The 20,531-nt window shown below is 39.3% G+C and overlaps 1 protein-coding gene across 1 annotated transcript in view; it reads left to right on the top strand.

Annotated features, from left to right (window-relative positions):
* Positions 1–6,749: 6,749 nt before the first annotated feature.
* The window catches only part of vwf (von Willebrand factor), a 100,462-nt gene continuing 86,680 nt past the window's right edge, over positions 6,750–20,531 (top strand). The window contains exons 1-5 of the mRNA XM_061925024.2: positions 6,750–6,901; positions 6,993–7,041; positions 7,112–7,255; positions 14,866–14,968; positions 15,217–15,425. Of these exons, the coding sequence (XP_061781008.2) occupies positions 6,896–6,901; positions 6,993–7,041; positions 7,112–7,255; positions 14,866–14,968; positions 15,217–15,425 (511 nt within the window). The 5' untranslated portion in view covers positions 6,750–6,895. The remainder of the gene's footprint in view (positions 6,902–6,992; positions 7,042–7,111; positions 7,256–14,865; positions 14,969–15,216; positions 15,426–20,531) is intronic.

Below are 20,531 nucleotides of genomic sequence, written 5' to 3'. Positions count from 1 at the left end.
AGCTGGGAGGCAATTCTCTCAAAAATTGTCCAAGTTTGTCTGCTTTTTCCACTCATCTCCCCTGAACTTTCCTCTAAAAAAGCACGGAAACATCGGTGCTTTAAGCCCCTGGATCTGATTTGGTTTATGCATTTGACAACAACAGACATCACATGGTCAAACTTCAGGCATTTGCTGCAAAGGGCCTATCTACCTTCACAAATTAGAATCCATGCAAAAGAAAATCATCTCTTAAGACTGACAAGAGTTCAATATTTATCAAAATGCTTGTTTAACCTATCAAGTCATTTACAGGCTGAATCTTAGGCTCTGTAGCTTGGTTCCTATCTACCATCCCCAGCATGCCCATAACACTCGTAACTTAGATCTGATATCAGGTAAACATCGTTTACTGGATTGTACCGCTCGAAGTGTTGTATGCAGGGGACCAAAGATTTGGAACCGGCTTAATGAGAGCCTCAAGATGCTGTATCCATTCTCCAACTTCAAAAAGAAACTGAAAACTTACCTATTAACCACTTATCTTTAATGCCTCATGTGGGGTAGACTACTGTTGGGTTTTGCATGGTTGAATGAATGTATGTATGTATGTGTATGCTTGCTTTAGTACTATTATCTTGTGTTAATCATATAGCAGTGTTTCCCACACATTCATTTATTTGTGGCGGCCCGCCACGAAAGAATTACGTCCGCCACAAATGGATTTTTCGGCTTTTGACTCGCTCGACCGCTCATAAAAGCAATGGGACTCTGTCTGTGAATGTACCTTGTAGTTACAACTCCGGTGCAGTAGGTGGCGGTAGCCTACTATGCACTTAATTCACCTGGTGGGCCAGAAGAAGAAGAAGAAGAAGAAGAAGACGGCGGAGTAAAAGAACGGACTGACCGGATCAAAATACGAGGGTAATATAGGTTGTAGGTAGATAAGTTATAGCTGCATCGCTCGCGGCTCGTCATATATTTAACGTTAATCCGCGATTTCACCGAGCGTTTCACTCACGGTGAGCAGCCTGACGCTGCTTCATTAACACCGCCGCTGTTGTCACGTCACGTGTTACCATACCGACGAGCTAACGTGTCCAGGTTATAACCCTGTTGTCAATAAACACACGTGGAGACGGTGCTTTAGATACTGCATTAATAATGAAGCTAAATTGTCCACTGTCCACTGCAGCATGTGAATGCAATGAAAATAATAAAATCTGAGCCAACCAGCTGTTAAAATGTTGTCCAGGTTAATGTTTTGGCCATTAAAGGCCCTTCATTTCAAGATTTCAACTGTGATCGGGCTTTAAACAGGTGGCTGACCTGTTCAGATGGGTGTAACCCAGGGGTGCTCACACTTTTTCTGCAGGCGAGCTACTTTTCAATTGATCAAGTCGTGGGGATCTACCTCATTCATATATATAATTTATATTTACTTATTTATGAAATATATGTTTTTGTTAACAAGTTAAAGGTGCTTAATGATAATGCAAGCATGTTTAACACATAGTTAATATTGTTAATAAATTAAAGGTGTTTAATGATAATACAAGTATGTTTAATACATATAGTTAATATTGTTAACAAGTTAAAGGTGTTTAAAGATAATACAAGCATGTTTAACACATATTGTTAATAAATTAAAGGTGTTAAATGATAATACAAGTATGTTTAATACATATAGTTAATATTGTTAACAAGTTAAAGGTGTTTAATGACAATACAAGCATGTTTAACACATATAGTTAATATTGTTAACAAGTTAAAGGTGTTTAAAGATAATACAAGCATGTTTAACACACATAGTTAATATTGTTAACAAGTTAAAGGTGTTTAAAAATAATACAAGCATGTTTAACACATATAGATTCCTTTCTTTCATGAAGACAAGAATATAAGTTGGTGTATTACCTGATTCTGATGACTTGCATTGATAGGAATCAGACAGTGGTGCTGATAACGTCCGCATTTTCGAAAGGAGGAGAAAAAAAGTCCTCCTTTCTGTCCAATACCACATGAAAGTGGTTGGTTTTTGGCATCTTATTTGTCCAGCTTCTGTACTCCTTTGTATACACTTTACAAGAAATACATTGTCGGCAAACTCCGTAGCTTGCTAGCTTGTGCACGCCAGCTTTCTGAGACTCTTATTTTGTTAGCGCAACTGTGCAGTCGGTCTTTGGAGTTTTGACGACAGGTACGGCGCCAGAGTCTGTTGAAATAAAGTGTTTCTCGCCTTCCTGTCGGTAATTTTAATGAGCTAAATATGTACATAAAGTGTTGTACTTATATTCCAACTCCGCGTTCTTCTTGGTCATCGCCGCTGCCGCCGCCACCCCTCGCCCCCCGACCACACCACCACAAATAGATGCCTGTCCTGTGGGAAACACTGTATAGCGTTGTTTTTTTGTTTGTTATTTTGTTGTTGTTGTGCTTGCTACCATGTTTCATCTTTCCATGTACATACTGTCCTCTGGACCCCCTGTCGAAAGCTTCTTCTAGCTTATTTGGGGGACCCTTTCACATACCAACATCTTTAAATGATGATATTTACTACTATTGTAATTGTTATATGGTATTGTGAATAAACTTAAAACTTGAAACTTGAAACTTGTTGATGGATAATGCAGTGCAAAGCAATGGCCTCCTCTGCACCCTCCTCTTTCAGTTTATTTCGAACAAGTGTCACTAGTCCATTTTTCCTCCCTGTCATTGATGGCGCTCCATCGGTTGTTATTCCAACTAACCTCTTCCATGGCAAATGGTCATTCTCAAAGCTGGTGAAATATCTCCTGAGCGGTGGTCTGGCCATGCATTGGAACTACTGTGAGCAACTCCTCTATCACTTCAAAATTGTCATCAATACCACGGACATATATTGCGAGCTGGGCAATGTCTGTGATGTCTGTGGTCCAGTGACGTGCGGTCACTAGAGGCAGGTGAGGCAGGGCCTCACCTGCCATCATGGAAAGAAAAAAAATGTAAAAAGAAAAAAAATTAATTAAATTGTTATATGTATCCAGTGATTATACTATAAAGTTATTTTCCATTTAACTTCACCAGTTTTAGATTATTTTTATTCAAAATCGCTGAATTTTCACATTTGCCGTTCAAATACTGAGAAGAGACGGTGCGGTGATCAGCAGCCAGTTGAGGCACGTCACTCAATTGTGCCTCAACATGGATTGCGGACTCGGCTAACTGCTGGCCTGATGTGCAGTGAGACCGTATTGCTATATGAATTATATTATACATTTCAATAGTTTAGTTAGCTGAGGTATATAATGTACAGTGTATTTTGTCAACAACTGTATGTGTGTAACGTATTTCTTGTGCTGAGCGATCATAAAACTGCTGCGAAGACGCACTGGGTGAGGCTCGCGTAATCCCGCCTCCTGGTGCCGGTTATTGCACCTCCGCCGCAGACTGCACCGGGGATGGGAGCGCCACACCAACCAAAGCCCACACCCAAACCCTCCACGTGCAAGACCGAATCCACCCAAAAAAAGTCACTTAACAAGAAGCCAAAAAGTGCAAAAACAACATTGCTCGCCCCGGGGGAGCCGTGAACAACTGCAGGGACACAACATTAGGTACACCTGCAGACTGCAGCACGGATTTCATATTTCATTCATTCACAACTCCTCCAACCCGAACACCACTGTTCCCGCACTTATAAGTAAAGGTAAGACCATAATAAAGTTTTTTTTATTAAATGTGCTTTTTTGTGTGTTACAGTTTGTATGTGTAAAGTTAAAGTTAAGTTAAAGTACAAATGATTGTCATACACACACTAGGTGTGGTGAAATTTGTCCTCTGCATTTGACCCATCCCCTTGATCACCCCCTGGGAAGTGAGGGGAGCAGTGGGCAGCAGCAGTGACTTCCAACCCTTGATGCTGAGTGCCAAGCAGGGAAGAATGCTGGTATGAGCTTTTAAACATAACCCGTTAACTGCTGCCAATCAAATGGTGAATAAGATACTCTTTAGGGTTCATATGTTTGTAAATCTGACTGTGATGAAGTCAGTGCCTCACCAGTCATCAACCTCACCGCACGTCACTGCTGTGGTCTCATCAAGAGCGACCGAGTATGAACTGAAATATTTGGCTTTCTCGCACAGTTGATCATAAATGCTAGTTGACAAGTCAGAAATGCGCTCTGCCACGGTATTGGCAGAAAGGCTGATGTTGCTAAACTGATCTTTCTTTTCCGGACAAACTATACTTGCAGCCTGTAACATGCACTTTTTAATAAATGAACCTTCTTTGAATGGCTTTCCCGCCCTAGCAATCATCTCACTCACCATGTAGCTAGCTTTGACCGCTGCATCGCTCTTTTCGGTTGCGTTCTTAAAGAAATCTTGTGGCCTCAGTAGGCTGGTTTTAAAATGTGCAACCCGGTTCACTCTTTCATCTCCCTGGTATTTTGCATACTCCTCAGCATGTCTAGTGGTATAATGACGTTTGAAATTGTATTCTTTGTGCACTGCAACTTTCTCTGTGCAAATAAGACACGTCGGGGTGCCCCTGTGCTCAACAAAGAAATATTGCATCTCTCACTTTTCCTGGAATTGTCTTTGCTCATCACGAAACCTTTCTCTTCACTGCACGCTTTGAAAAAGACATGTTTGGGGTTGTGGAATATATTTGTATTTAACCGACGCACGGAGAATAATGTTATTTCCGCAATGTGTGTCGTTCCGCTTTTCCTCCTTACAGCAACACGGCGATCGGCGAAAAGTACCGGGAAAAAGTGACGGCTCCCGAAGTGTTACATGGCGTCATTTAAAAATATATGTAGTGTTCATTGTGTGAGGCAATGCAAATTAAATTATTATTATTATCAGGGACTTTATTACTGACGAACAGGTGTCGCGGTGTGACTGCAGTCAGGCACGTAAGACAACCCTCGTCTCCATGGCAACGTTTCTCTCGCTTTCACTCATTTGCCGGGGAGTTTACAGTTACGGTAGCACAATTAGCCCCAAATGGGCTAACATCACGACTAACGTGTTACACGTCCGATTCGCCCAGCGACTCTCTGTCGGAGTATCAGCGCTGGGGTCCAGTGCACCACAGTTTTGTATTGTCGCTCGGTCCTTCGGAAGCTACCGGACCGGATCGGCGGGAGCGAGAAAGACAGACAGACAGACAGACAGACAGACAGACAGACAGAGAGAGAGAGAGAGAGAGAGAGAGAGAGAGTCTCGTGGAAAAGCAGCAAAACGTTTCTCTGCTTGCATCATGCAAGTGATGTCAATGTTCGGCCCTCGAGAGCCATATACCACACCATGATTGGTAGATTCCTTGTAGCCCGGAAGAGTTAGGGCTACAAGAGATTCTGGGTATTTGTTCTGTTGTGTTTATGTTGTGTTATGGTCCAGATGTTCTCCCGAAATGTGTTTGTCATTCTTGTTTGGTGTGGGTTCAGTGTGGCGCATATTTGTAACAGTGTTAAAGTTGTTTATACGGCCACCCTCACTGTAACAAGTATGCCTTGCAGTCACTTACATGTGTCTGTTAAAGCCTCATACAACATGTAACTGGGCCAGCACGTTGTTTGTATGGAGAAAAAGCGGACGCTAAAGGCAATGCCATCACGGCACGCCCGCCCTCAGAACGTGCCCTCAATATTGTTGTCCTCAGTATTGTTGACGGGTGAAAATCGGGAGGGTTGGCAAGAATGCTTCAGCTCCACACACAGCGCTGTCAAGCGCCATTCATATAAAACTCGCGGGCCACACTAACATTAAACGTTCATATTAAGGTGGGGGCCGCACAATAACGTCTCGCGGGCCGCAATTGGCCCCTGATCTAAAAGAAAGGTACTTTAAATTGATTGGAAATTATTTGGTAACAATTAAGTATTTATTTGTAAAGTATTTATTTGTTTCCAACTTAATTATTTTCGGTGTATTTTATTTCCAAAAGTTTCAAACAAGACTATACAGATGAGTGCTGTTTGAGACTGTTATACATAACATGGTGATGTTGCAGCGCTGTGTCTTTTTTTTCCAACTCAAAATGCTTGGTAATCTTTAGTATTCCATAGAATGTACTTCACTGAGAACATGTTGAGAACCACTGATTTAGAAAAATCCATTGCAGATGAAGCAGAACGAATATTAGCTTCCAATTAAAAAAGATTCACATCAACAAATGTTTCAGTTTTTTGTTATTCATTGCATTTTTAATTGAAGATAAGATTAATAAGATTATTTGAATCCATTTAGCTACTTATGTGTGCTATAAGGAATAATTGAAATTGAAAGTTGTGTAACTAGCAACCTTACAATATCAATGTATGTTGTTTAGGTGTAATCTATTCTGTTCTGGAGTTTGCATCAAAATCAAGACCTACTGTACCAGGAAATGTTGTTCTGTATCTTCCAACACCATGTGGGTTTTCCCCAGCTGATAGGTGAGTTTTGCATCTTTTCCCAAAAACTTGCTCCCATTGTTTGCATGCAGTTTTGGCACAAGCATGTGGCACTATCAAAATCCCTGTACTTTGCGTGAGATATCTCCTGCGTGTGTTTTTTCCAGTAGAATTGTTTGGGTTGGCGCTGGCGAAGGCTCGTACGAGAAGACTAATCACTCAGCCGGGCGATCAGCGGGCATATCCTGGTATTGTCTCACTGAGGCGGTGTGATGCTGTCGGTCTGCAAGGCATTGACTTGTGGACAGATATTGTGGCCTTCATGACATCCAGTGATTTGGAGGGGAGGCATGTTTAGCCAGTGATACGCAGAAGGGTGGGAAGGACTTTTTGCTATTTGCTATAAAACAAGAACATATAGAGCGGTTGTTTCAGTTGTGGCACGGACCCTTCATTTTTTCACAATGTGATGTATTTTTGGACTGTGTAAACGTTTTTGGAGAAAGTTTTGTGAATTAGCAGACTTTGGAGCCATGGAGGTACAGTGCCAGTATAGGCCTTATTTAAGGGGATAATGACAGTGAAACTTGTTTTTACAAGTTTACAAATATGTTTATATTTGTGTTACAGTTCTGTGCAAGCAGCTTGAGAGGAATTTGGCTTCTGATGCACCTGACCGGTGAGTGTCATACCAAAGAATAATGCATCTCCACTACTATTCAAATGACTTGTGTTGTGCACCTGTGCAGCTTGCGTGGCAAGTATGACCGGAAGATGTAGTCTGTTTGGAAGGCACCACATTCATACCTTTGACGGGGTTTTGTACGAGTTTCCCGGCGACTGCAGCTACCTGCTGGCTGGGGACTGCCACCGTCGTTCTTTCACACTGCTGGGTGAGTCCAAGACATACTTGACATTGGAATTCTAATAGTGTCACGTGCACGTCGGCTGTAGAAGACTGTGTCAATAATTCTGCCTTTACAGCGATTATAATGCTCAATTTGATTAAAAGTGGACCTCTCTTGCGAAACCAACTTTTCTTACCTATTGGTACCTGTTTTTGTGTATTTGGGATCTACATACCGTATTTTACGGGCTGTAAGGTGCACTTAAAATCCTTTCATTTTCTCAAAAATCGACCGTCCTCCGAGTAAATCGATTGCGTTCATTTTGTCTGCTCAAATAAATATGTTCAAAATTCTTGTATAAAGCATACTTGCCAACCCTCCCGAATTTTCCGTGAGACTCCCGAAATTCAGCGCCTCTCCCGAAAACCTCCCGGGACAAATATTCTCCCGAAAATCTCCCGATTTTCAGGCGGAGCTGGAGGCCACGCCCCCTCCAGCTCCATGCGGACCTGAGAGAGGACAGCCTTTTTTCACTACGGGAGGGTGACAAGAACTAAATCATCCAGACTAGAAATACATTGTATTATTATGTTTATCTTACCTAAAAATAAATAGATATTTATTAATAAAAATAAAAAAAACTAAATACATTTTTACTACCGGTATATTTAGCTAAAAACATCAAAATTAATTTTTTTTTCTTTTTTTTTTTTCTGACTCCTTATTACATCCAGCCATAGAATTTTACATTAAAATAAACATATTTGAAATAATTAATTTTAAATTATCATAATAATTCATTTAAAATGACCATATTTAATTATTAAAATAATTGCTTGTTTATCAACAACTTTAGCATTTGATTCACTACATTTTGAAGCTCTCAGAAGCCAAGTTATGTTATATTCCTTAATATTTATTTATGCAAGTTTGAAGTATCAATTATCCAAACACAGTTTTGTTTGCATATTTTCAGGATGTAGATATATATATATATATATATATATATATATATATATATATATATATATATATATATATATATATAGCTACATTTTGAAGCTCTCAGAAGCCAAGTTATGTTATATTCAAAATATGCAAACAAAACTGTGTTTGGATAATTGATACTTCAAACTTGCATAAATAAATATTAAGGAATATAACATAACTTGTGACATAACATAACTATATGTATATATATACTTGTATATATATATATATATATATATATATATATATATAATGGCGTTCCTGGGATTAAAGGCCTCACCTTTTCTCCTCCAAACATATTGCTGGGTATTGTGGCCAAAAAGCTAAATTTTTGTTTCATCTGACCACAAAACTTTCCTCCAGAAGGTCTTATTTTTCTCCATGTGATGTCAAATGAAACAAAAATTGAGCTGTTTGGCCACAATACTCAGAAATATGTTTGGAGGAGAAAAGGGGAGGTCTTTAATCCCAGGAACACCAAGACTACCGTCAAGTATGGTAGTATTATGCTCTGGACATGTTTTGCTGCTTTGCTTTACAGAGAGTAAATGGGACAATGTAAAAGGAGGATTACCTAAAATTCTTCAGGACAACCTAAAATCATCAGCCCGGAGGTTGGGTCTTGGGCGCAGTTGGGTGTTCCAACAGGACAATGACCCCAAACGCACGTCAAAAGTGGTAGAGGAATGACTAAATCAGGCTAGAATTAAGGTTTTAGAATGGCCTTCCCAAAGTCCTGATTTAAACGTTTGGACAATGCTGAGGAAACAAGTCCATGTCAGAAAACCGACAAATTTAGCTGAACTGCACCAATTTTGTCAAGAGGAGTGGTCAAAAATTCAACCAGAAGCTTGCCAGAAGCTTGTGGATGGCTACCACAAGCGCCTTATTGCAGTGAAACTTGCCAATGGACATGTAAGCAAATATTAACATTGCTGTATGTATACTTTTGACCCAGCAGATTTGCTCACATTTTCAGTAGACCCATAATAAATTCATAAAAGAACCAAACTTCATGAATGTTTTTTGTGACCAACAAGTATGTGCTCCAATCACTCTATCACAAAAAATAAGAGTTGTAGAAATGATTGGAAACTCAAGACAGCCATGACATGATGTTCTTTACAAGTGTATGTAAACTTTTGGTCGCGACTGTATGTGCATATATAACAATATGATTTGCCTGAGGGGCTGGACAGGACAGATTAAAAAAAAAAAAAGAGTGAACAAATAATTATAAAAAATGAGACTCAAACTCTGAATATCATGTATCATTACAGCACATTCTGATGTTACAGTAAACACAGGTTTGTCACTGTTAATTAGTTCTAGACATGGCTGCGATAAATTAATTTCCGCAAAGTACTTATACATTGAATATTTTCAAAGGTAGAACATACAAAAAAACTGTTGACTACTATAGTGTACTGTGTGGCACAGGTTTTTAAAGCTTTGTGTGTCACTAAACATCCAGTTTTAAGCCCCATAGCTATTTAGTGCCCAAACCTAAATAAAGGGACAGCATGGTTGCTTCCAGACTAGCAGCTGATTATACGGAGGAAGTCAGGCTGTCCGATGACGCTCTACTGCAAGCCAGCACCGAGGTCAGAAGTAGGTCGATGGTGTGTTGACCCTGTGACCCTAGCTTTATCTCTGGCTGCACCACATTTGGTACTCATTAACAGCCAAAAGCCCCAGGGAGGGAGACAGCCTGGGGGTATAAAGATGGCTGTTTGGGGGAATGCACGGGAGGGAGATATCATTTGGCTCGATTCTTCTCACAGGTGTATGGCAGTGACGTGCGGTGAGGTTCATGGCTGGTGAGGCACTGACTTCATCACAGAACCCTAAAGAGTATCTTATTCACCATTTGATTGGCAGCAGTTAATGGGTTATGTTTAAAAGCTCATACCAGCATTCTTCCCTGCTTGGCACTCAGCATCAAGGGTTGGAATTGGGGGTTAAATCACCAGTGCTGCCCACTGCTCCCCTCACCTCCCAGGGGTGATCAAGGGATGGGTCAAATGCAGAGGACACATTTCACCACACCTAGTGTGTGTGTGACAATCGTTGGTACTTTAACTAAACTTTAACTCATACAAACTGTAGCACACAAAAAAGCACATTTAATTAAAAAAAACGTTATTATGGTCTTACCTTTACTTATAAGTGCGGGAACAGTGGTGTTCGTGTTGGAGGAGTTGTGAATGAATGAAATATGAAATCCGTGCTGCAGTCTGCAGGTGTACCTAATGTTGTGTCCCTGCAGTCGTTCACGGCTCCTCCGGCGCGAGCATTGTTGTTTTTGCACTTTTTGGCTTTTTGTTAAGTGACTTTTTTTGGGTGGATTCGGTCTTGCACGTGGAGGGTTTGGGTGTGGGCTTTGGTTGGCGTGGCGCTCCCGTCGGGGGGTGCATTCTGCGGCGGAGGTGCATTAACCGGCATCAGGAGGCGGGATTACTGCGAGCCTCACACAGTGCGTCTTCGCAGCAGTTTTATGATTGCTCAGCACAAGAAATACGTTACACACGTACAGTTGTTGACAAAATACACTGTACATTATATACCTCAGCTAACTAAACTATGGAAATGTATAATATAGTTCATATAGCAATACGGTCTCACTGCACAGCAGGCCAGCAGTTAGCTGAGTCCGCAATCCATGTTGAGGCACAACTGAGTGACGTGCCTCAACTGGCTGCTGATCACCGCACCGTCTCTTCTCAGTATTTGAACGGCAAATGTGAAAATTTAGCGATTTTGAATAAAAATATTCTGAAACTGGTGAAGTTAAATGAAAAATAACTTTATAGTATAATCACTGAATACATATAACAATTTAATTTTTTTTTTTTTCTTTTTACATTTTTTTTCTTTCCATGATGGCAGGTGAGGCCGCGCCTCACCTGCCTCCAATGACCGCACGTCACTGGTGTACATGCTGCAGAACTTCTTGTGATGTTTGCTTTTCAAATAAAAGACGTCTTTGTTCAGCGTTCATCACCAGCGTCATCCTTCATCCTTCACACGCCCACGCCATCCTTCAAGACACAACACTACCTATCTAAATACATTTTTCAACATTATGAAAGCCCTCTACATGAAATAACAACATTTAGTCACCTTTACACTCTTTTAATCCTATATAGTATTGCATTAAAAGAACACCTCCGGTCAACTACAACCCTCGCCTAACCCGCTCCCCCCACCACATCCCACCTCCCCGGATTGTAAATAATCCAATGTAAATAATCAAATGTATATACTTGTTCTTGTGCTTTCTGAGCTCACTATGTTCACTGCTCGCTGTACATATCCTACCAAGTCAGACCTACACTATTACAATGTCCATTTCTCAGATTATATAATTGTTGATGACTGAAGTGCTGATAGCAACCCAACCTAACCCCCCCCCCCACCTCAACCACCTCCACATCCCACCCCCCGGATTGTAAATAATGTAAATAATTCAATGTATATACTCTGATGATTAACTTGTGTGATGATTGTATTATGCTGATAGTATATATTTGTACCATTTAGTGGTCAATTGTACGGAATATGTACTGTACTGTGCAATCTACTAATAAAAGTTTCAATCAATCAATCAATCAATCAATCAATCAATCTTGTGACTAAGCCAATCAGTGACCACAATACTGAACAGCGATATCTGATTGATTTGGCCTCATCTAATGGTCAATACTACTGTAGTATTGATAGTTTATTTTATGCTTAAAAATGCTTAATTTAGGGCATAAATGTAGTAGGATATGCTTTAAAAATGATGTCGTTAAAATATCAATGTTTGAAACGCGATGTTGCGAAGGACGACTTTAGTAAAAAGTAAGAAAAACTGTCGGGATGCAAAATAGTATTATACAGGTAAAAAATGGGTAGATGTTGATAGTCCAACTCATACTGACTGGTACACACAAGCTATGGAGATGATATCAGTAGAAAAAAATGCATTTAGTTTAGATAATAATGAGTCATATATTGGAATATGGGATCCAATATTTACATTTGTTTTAACTATTAAATTAACCTAAAATATGACTTATTTTATCTTTGTGGAAAATATTGGACACAATGTGTTGTCAAGCTTATGAGATGCGATGCAAGTATAAGCCACAGTGACACTATTGTTCATTTTTTAAATGTTTTTATTTTTTATAAATGGCTGTGATGATAATGTCAATGAAGGATTTCTAATCACTGCTATGTTCGAATTTGTCAAGACTTGGACTATGGTGTGTTTGTTTTACCGAGATGCAAGTAAAGCTGGACTGGTCATGGCGTGAAGGTGAATACATATTTATTTATAACACTCAAAGGAACAGAAGGCATGCTCAAGGCGGATGTACAAACTTGACTAACGAAACAAAAAGACTTGCACGTGGGCAAAAAACTGTGAACAATTAAACAAAAACACTAACTGTGGCATTAATAAACAAAAAACTTACTTGGCATGGACTATGAAGTGCGCAGAGGTAAAAGTGTGACAGGGGTATGAATCCGGGATGTCACCACAAAGACAAACTGAAAACAATGAACTTAAATACTACAGACATGATTAACGAAAACAGGTGCGTGACTCAAAACGTGAAACAGGTGCGTGACGTGACAGGTGAAAACTAATGGTTGCTATGGTGACAAAACAAAACAAAAGTGCACAAAAAGTCCAAAAACAAAACCGAACATGACTAAAACAAAACATGATCACACAGACATGACAGAATTCTTATTAATATTGATACAAGAGATGTCCGATAAATGCTTTAAAATGTAATATCGGAAATTGTCGGTATCGGTTTCAAAAAGTAAAATGTATGACTTTTTAAAACGTCGCTGTGTACATGGACGTAGGGAGAAGTACAGAGCGCCAATAAACGTAAAGGCACTGCCTTTGCGTGCCGGCCCAGTCACATAATATCTACAGCTTTTCACACACACAAGTGAATGCAAAGACAGTGCCTTTACGTCATACAGGTCACACTGAGGGTGGCCGTATAAACAACTTTAACACTGTTACAAATATGCGCCACACTGTGAACCCACACCAAACAAGAATGACAAACACATTTCGGGAGAACATCCGCACCGTAACACAACATAAACACAACAAAACAAATACCCAGAACCCCTTGCAGCATTAACTCTTCCGGGACGCTACAATATACACCCCCCGCTACCCCCTAGCCCCCCACCTCAACCTCCTCATGCTCTCTCAGAGAAAGCATGTCCCAAATTCCAAGCTGCTGTTTTGAGGCATGTTAAAAAAAATAATACACTTTGTGACTTCAATAATAAATATGGCAGTGCCATGTTTGCATTTTTTTCCATAACTTGAGTTGATTTATTTTGGAAAACCTTATTACATTGTTTATTGTATCCAGCGGGGCATCACAACAAAATTAGGCATACTAATGTGTTAATTCCACGACTGTATATATCGTATCGGTAATTAAGAGTTGGACAATATCGGAATATCGGATATCGGCAAAAAAGCCATTATCGGACATCTCTAATTGATACTGTTGTTGATATTATTCATTTTTGTTTGACTGCTTTTGGATTGTTTTGTGTCATGTTTGTGTGTCCTCAATTGCTCTGTTGATTGTTATTCGGAATGTTGTTGGGCCGATTTTGGTTTTGGAATTGGAATTGTATTATTATGGTATTGTGTATTACTTTGTTGGATTGATTAATACAATAATAAAACAAATTATACAGGTAATAGCTATAGACAAGGTTTATAACACTTTTTGATGCCACTAGCACTGGTTTGACTGTACAGCGGGAGCCTTCTGCACTGGGGGCTCTGATGTGCCGCGGCTATTGTGGCTCTGCCTCAGGAGATGGCTCCTTGGTCCTTGGCTGTGTGCCCCTGGGGGCGGGGGGAGTATTTTTTTTTATTTTTTGTGTGCTTCCCTGCTGACTGTATTGATCTATATTGATATATAATGTAGGAACCAGAAATATTAATAACAGAAAGAAACAACCCTTTTGTGCGAATGAGTGTGAATGAGTGTAAATGGGGGAGGGAGGTGTTTTGGGTTGGTGCACTAATTGTAAGTGTATCTTGTGTTTTTTATGTTGATTTAATTTAAAAAATAAAATAAATAAATAAATAAAAAATGTATTTCTTGTGCGGCCCGGTACCAACCGATCCATGGACCGGTGGTTGGGGACCACTGCTTTAAGATAGTGTTTTCTCACCTGGTTCCTCTGTGCTCAGCCACATATGTTTTTACATGTCTTTTATTATGTGTGTATGTGTTTGAGCCTGGGATTATGTAATGAAAGCGTGAGGCACTGTTTTTTTAATTACTTTTTTAATGTAAAGTACTTTGTCTTACATTTTATATGTATGAAAAGTGATATACAAATAAAATTTGATTTCATTTGATGCATGTTTTGTTTTGTGGTGATAGTTTGGAGCGGTTTTCAACTGCTTTAACTGTTTATCTGTTTTTGTTGAAGGACAACCCAACATCACCGCAAACTTCATGCACAATAATAAACAATCTTGTTAGATTATTGGCACTTTGACAGCGTTGTTGGCCATTTAAATGTATTTGTCATTTTGGTAAAGGCAGCTTTGTTTGCGTTTTGGCGTGGAACCCCAAGTAAAACTGCATGCACTGTGGTTACACCTGCAGGGGATTTCAAGGATGGCAAAAGAACTGGAGTCACACTGTTTCTCAGTGACGTCTTTGAGCTGCACCTGTCTGTAGATGGACGACTATCACAGGGAGAAACCAGGTAACGCTCTGTTTCGTGGCATCTCATGGGTTTCATGTGTGCTGGTATGACAATCAAGTTTCTTAAATCCTTGAACAAAAGAATGTAGTTAATCCTAAATGTGTCCAATGGCAGCATAGAATTGTTCAAAATGTGTTGGTGCGATGAATAATTAAGATTCAATGCAGACTTCCCCAACGAATGATTATTTATATGATTAACTAACGGCATGTTCCTGTATCTTAACTATTGCAACGCCTACTTTCCAGACTTCCTCTGCCGTACGCATCTCACGCTGTGTTTGCCGGCATGGAGCTCGGCTTCTATAAGCTGTGGAGTGATGAGTTCGGCTTCACCGTCACCATTGACAACGCCGCCAACGTGGATCTGAGGCTCACCAAACGCCACGCAAACCTCACCTGCGGCCTTTGTGGCAACTTCAATTCTGTGCCGGCTGATGAATACACCGCTCAAGAAGGTTAGTCTTAAAGGGTCTGTTTGTTTGCAACTTGCTTAAAGTGACATTTTTATAACAGCTTATTTTACCATTAGTGTTTTAACAGAACATATACAGTAGAGGCCAAAAGTTTGGACACACCTTCTCATTCAATGTGTTTTCTTTATTTTCATGATTATTTACTTTGTAGATTGTCACTGAAGGCATCAAAACTATGAATGAACACGAGGAGTTATGTACTTAACAAAAAAAGGTGACATAAATGGAAACATGTTTTATATTCTAATTTCTTCAAAATAGCCACCCTTTGCTCTGATTACTGCTTTGCACACTCTTGGCATTCTCTCCATGAGCTTCAAGAGGTAGTCACCTGAAATGGTTTTCACTTCACAGGTGTGCTTGAAGCTCATTGAGAGAATGCCAAGAGTGTGCAAAGCAGTAGTTTAGAGCAAAGGGTGGCTATTTTGAAGAAACTAGAATATAAAATATGTTTTCAGTTAATTCAGCTTTTTTTGTTAAGTAAATAACTCCACATGTGTTCATTCATAGTTTTGATGCCTTCAGTGACAATCTACAATGTAAATAGTCACGAAAATATAGAAAACGCATTGAATGAAGAGAAAGTATGTCCAAACTTTTGCCCTGTACTGTGTATTTTTAAAGTGTCTATATTTTTCACAATTACTAATTGAAATAATAAGAATGATAATGGATTAGTATAGGCCCAGCAGGAACAAGACATTGATACAACGATGATTATACATGCATGTCCTTTAAAACTGACTTTGAAACAATGTTGTAAAATAGTTTATGTCTAACGTTGGATCAATGTTTTTGGTTGGGAAATGATTACATTTCAAAAATGTCACAACCTGACATTGAATAAACGTCAAAAAGTATGTTGTTTCAAGGTTGTATTTGTGTTGTAAAATATTGTTTGGAAAATGACCAAAATTCAATGGTCAAATCAACGTCAGAACCCAACATTGATTAAACGTCTTTAAAAAGCATGTTGCTCAACGTCATGACCTAATTAATTAACACGATAGTCCAGGATATCACTCACCCACTACACCACTACCATCAGGGTGCAGGTACAGAACCATCAAATTCCAGAGGGCCTGCCTCGGGAAAAGCCTTATCCCTGCAGCTATAGCCGACATGTATGACAAGCCTGTAAATGTGTTGGTCATGTATGATGTCTTTTTTAAATTTTTGCTCGTGATGTGTAATGTCTATTGTTTAAATGTACGGCAGTGAAAATGAATTTCCCCAACAGGGACCAATAAATCTAAATCTAAATCTAAATCTAAATCTAAATCTAAAATTCAACAAGTTTTCAACATTGTTGTAATGTCTTGTGCCTGCTGGGGGCGGTGTCAAACTCATTTTCATTGAGGGCCACATTGCTGTTATGGCTGCCCTCAGAGTACCGCGCTTGGAAAAGTAAATAATATATGAATATAAAGGATTTGCCTCATGATATTGTTACGCAATTGCCGATGCATTTGATTCATATATATATATATATATTTATGTACACACTGTAGATTTTACAGTAAAGAAAAAGACCGCTCAGTTGCCAGAATTTTATCGTAAAATTTACAGTAGTTTTTACAACATATTACTGTAAATGGAAAAAATGGTACAACTGAATTTTATGATAATATTCTGGAAACTGAGAGGCCATGTTTTAATGCAAAATCTTTTGAGTATTGTTTTTACAGTGTATAATTGTAAATGGAATAAAGGTACTTCTGTTTTTTGTGGTAAGACATGGTAACTAAGCTGCCAGTTTTTTTTACCGTACAATCTATTGTCATTTTCCTAGTGTACAATTTGATGGACAACTAAATATATAAATCAGAGGTCAGGCAGATATTTAAGTATTTATTTAGATTTTATGTATGATAATATAATATTTGTTTTAATATTAAAGTTTAATATATATGCAATTGCATGCATTAAATGTATTAGTTATATCAAAATGGAGATAGATACAAAGTACTTTATTTACACATATTATTTACATGCTTTTGCGGGCCATATACAAACCCCGTTTCCATATGAGTTGGGGAATTGTGTTAGATGTAAATATAAACGGAATACAATGATTTGGAAATCCTTTTCAACCCATATGCAATTGAATGCACTACAAAGACAATATATTTGATGTTCAAACTAATAAACTTTATTTTTTTTTTTGCAAATAATAATTAACTTAGAATTTCATGGCTGCAACACGTGCCAAAGTAGTTGGGAAAGGGCATGTTCACCACTGTGTTACATGGCCTTTCCTTTTAACAACACTCAGTAAACGTTTGGGAACTGAGGAGACACATTTTTTAAGCTTCTCAGGTGGAATTTATTTCCCATTCTTGCTTGATGTACAGCTTAAGTTGTTCAACAGTCCGGGGGTCTCCGTTGTGGTATTTTAGGCTTCATTATGCGCCACACATTTTCAATGGGAGACAGGTCTGGACTACAGGCAGGCCAGTCTAGTACCCGTACTCTTTTACTATGAAGCCACGTTGATGTAACACGTGGCTTGGCATTGTCTTGCTGAAATAAGCAGGGGCGTCCATGGTAACGTTGCTTGGATGGCAACATATGTTGCTCCAAAACCTGTATGTACCTTTCAGCATTAATGGCGCCTACACAGATGTGTAAGTTACCCATGTCTTGGGCACTAATACACCCCCATACCATCACAGATGCTGGCTTTTCAACTTTGGGCCTATAACAATCCGGATGGTTCTTTTCCTCTTTGGTCCGGAGGACGCGACATCCACAGTTTCCAAAAACAACTTGAAATGTGGACTCGTCAGATCACAGAACACTTTTCCACTTTGTATCAGTCCATCTTAGATGGCTGAAAAAACACTGAAAAAACATAATTACCGGTAATTCAATCCACATTCACACAATGGAGCACATTTTTAACCACAAATGTGCTCATTTGGGGTAGACTGACAGAACTGTGACTGCCAATGTGCGCCAAGGGCCTCTCCCACCACCACCAAACATTCATATTCATATTCATACACCTGTGTGGGCTGCATTAATTATTTTGATTACAATATGTTCTTCGGCCTGGAGCACGTATAAATACACAAAAGTAGTTCTAGTGAAACAACTAACAATTTGTAGGCAGGTTGTTGTTGTTATGATAGGCTACACCTGGGGTCGGCAACCCAAAATGTTGAAACATCCATATTGGACAAAAAATACCCCCAAATATTATGTCTGGAGCCGCAAAAAATTAAAAGCCTTATATAAGTATTATAATGAAGGCAACACAAGATGTATGTGTCTATATTAGCCTACTATCAGAATGACTTTAAAAGTACCGTATTATGTAAGTGTTATGATGAAGACAACACATGATGTAAGTCTATATGAGTTGTATTAGCCTACTATCAAAATGACTTTAAAAGTCTTATATAAGTGTTATAATTAAGACAACACATTATGTGTCTATATTAGTTATATTAGCCCACTATCAAAATGACTTTAAAAGTCTTATGTAAATGTTATAATGAAGGCAACACATGATGTAAGTGTCTATTTTAGCGATAACGGTGTGTCATGAGACATGCAAATATGAATTAAATACACACAGGACATAAGTAAAGGAAATTAAATGAGCTCAAATATACCTACAAACGAGGCATGATGATGCAATATGTACATACACCTAGCCTAATGTTAGCATCCATTAGCTTGTAGTCATGCACTGACCAAATATGCCTGATTAGCACTCCAACAAGTCATCAACAAAGCTCACCTTTGCGCATTGACGCACAACATAAAACGTTTGGTGGACAAAATGAGACAAAAAACACGGGGCATAAAACATGTCTTTCTGTGACAGCGTCAGATAAAGTTGTACATGTAAACAAACTACGGTGAGTTCAAGGACGGCTGAAATTAGCAGGAGAAAACGGCGCTCGCCAAATACTCTCATCAGTAAAGCATGTATAACAAACAGTTGTATTTCTAACAATTAGGAAGGTTTTTGTCTTGTTTGTCCTCCTACAGAAACCATATTAAAACAAATATATATTTTTCCCTCATTTTTTTCCATTTTCACACATTTTTGAAAAAGCTCCAGGGAGCCACAAGGGCGGCGCTAAAGAGCCGCATGCTAGAGTCGCTGGTTCCCGACTCCTGAGCTATACATTTAAAGGGGAACTGCATTTCTTTTTTTTTTTAAATGTTGCCTATTATTGACAATCCCTATGTAAGACAAGAACACATATGTTTTTCCTTTTTTATGCATTCTAAATGTATAATATACAGCAAGTACGAGATGGACTGGACTCTCACAATATTATGTCAGACCCACTTGACATCTATTGCATTCGGTCTCCCCTAGAGGGGGGGGTTACCCACATATGCGGTCCTCTCCAAGGTTTCTCATAGTCATTCACATCGACGTCCCACTGGGGTGAGTTTTTCCTTGCCCTTATGTGGGCTCTGTACCGAGGATGTCGTTGTGGCTTGTGCAGCCCTTTGAGACAGTTGTGATTTAGGGCTATATAAATAAATATTCATTGATTGATGGTTTACAATGCAGCTAATCGGAGTAATCTAATGTGCCCATAATGCCATCTAGAAACATCCAAAAAGGGCCAACAATAATCCATTTACATCTCGTGACCTAAATATTAACAAAGTATTAGCGATATCTTTATTACAAGCAATTAGGGACGGCGTGGCGCAGTGGAAGAGTGGCCGTGTGCAACCCGAAGGTCCCTGGTTCAATCCCCACCTAGTACCAACCTCGTCATGTCCGTTGTGTCCTGAGTAAGACACTTCACCCTTGCTCCTGATGGCTGCTGGTTAGCGCCTTGCATGGCAGCTCCCGCCATCAGTGTGTGAATGTGTGTGTGAATGGGTAAATGTGGAAGTAGTGTCAAAGCGCTTTGAGTACCTTGAAGGTAGAAAAGCGCTATACAAGTACAAGTACAACCCATAATATAGACAAACTACTTTTAGTGGCGCCGCGATCAGAGCAAGATAATGAGCTTATGCAGTTACAGTGTTGACATACTGAGCCGGTGAACTGCTGCATCGCCTCTGAGTTGGTGAAAGTTAATTCTACATTATAAATCATGCCTCTCA

Source organism: Nerophis lumbriciformis, linkage group LG29 (genome assembly GCF_033978685.3).
Source record: "Nerophis lumbriciformis linkage group LG29, RoL_Nlum_v2.1, whole genome shotgun sequence".
Taxonomy (NCBI): Eukaryota; Metazoa; Chordata; class Actinopteri; order Syngnathiformes; family Syngnathidae; genus Nerophis; species Nerophis lumbriciformis.
The sequence above is the reverse complement of the archived record's forward strand: the minus strand, read 5'-3'. Positions and strand labels throughout refer to the sequence as shown.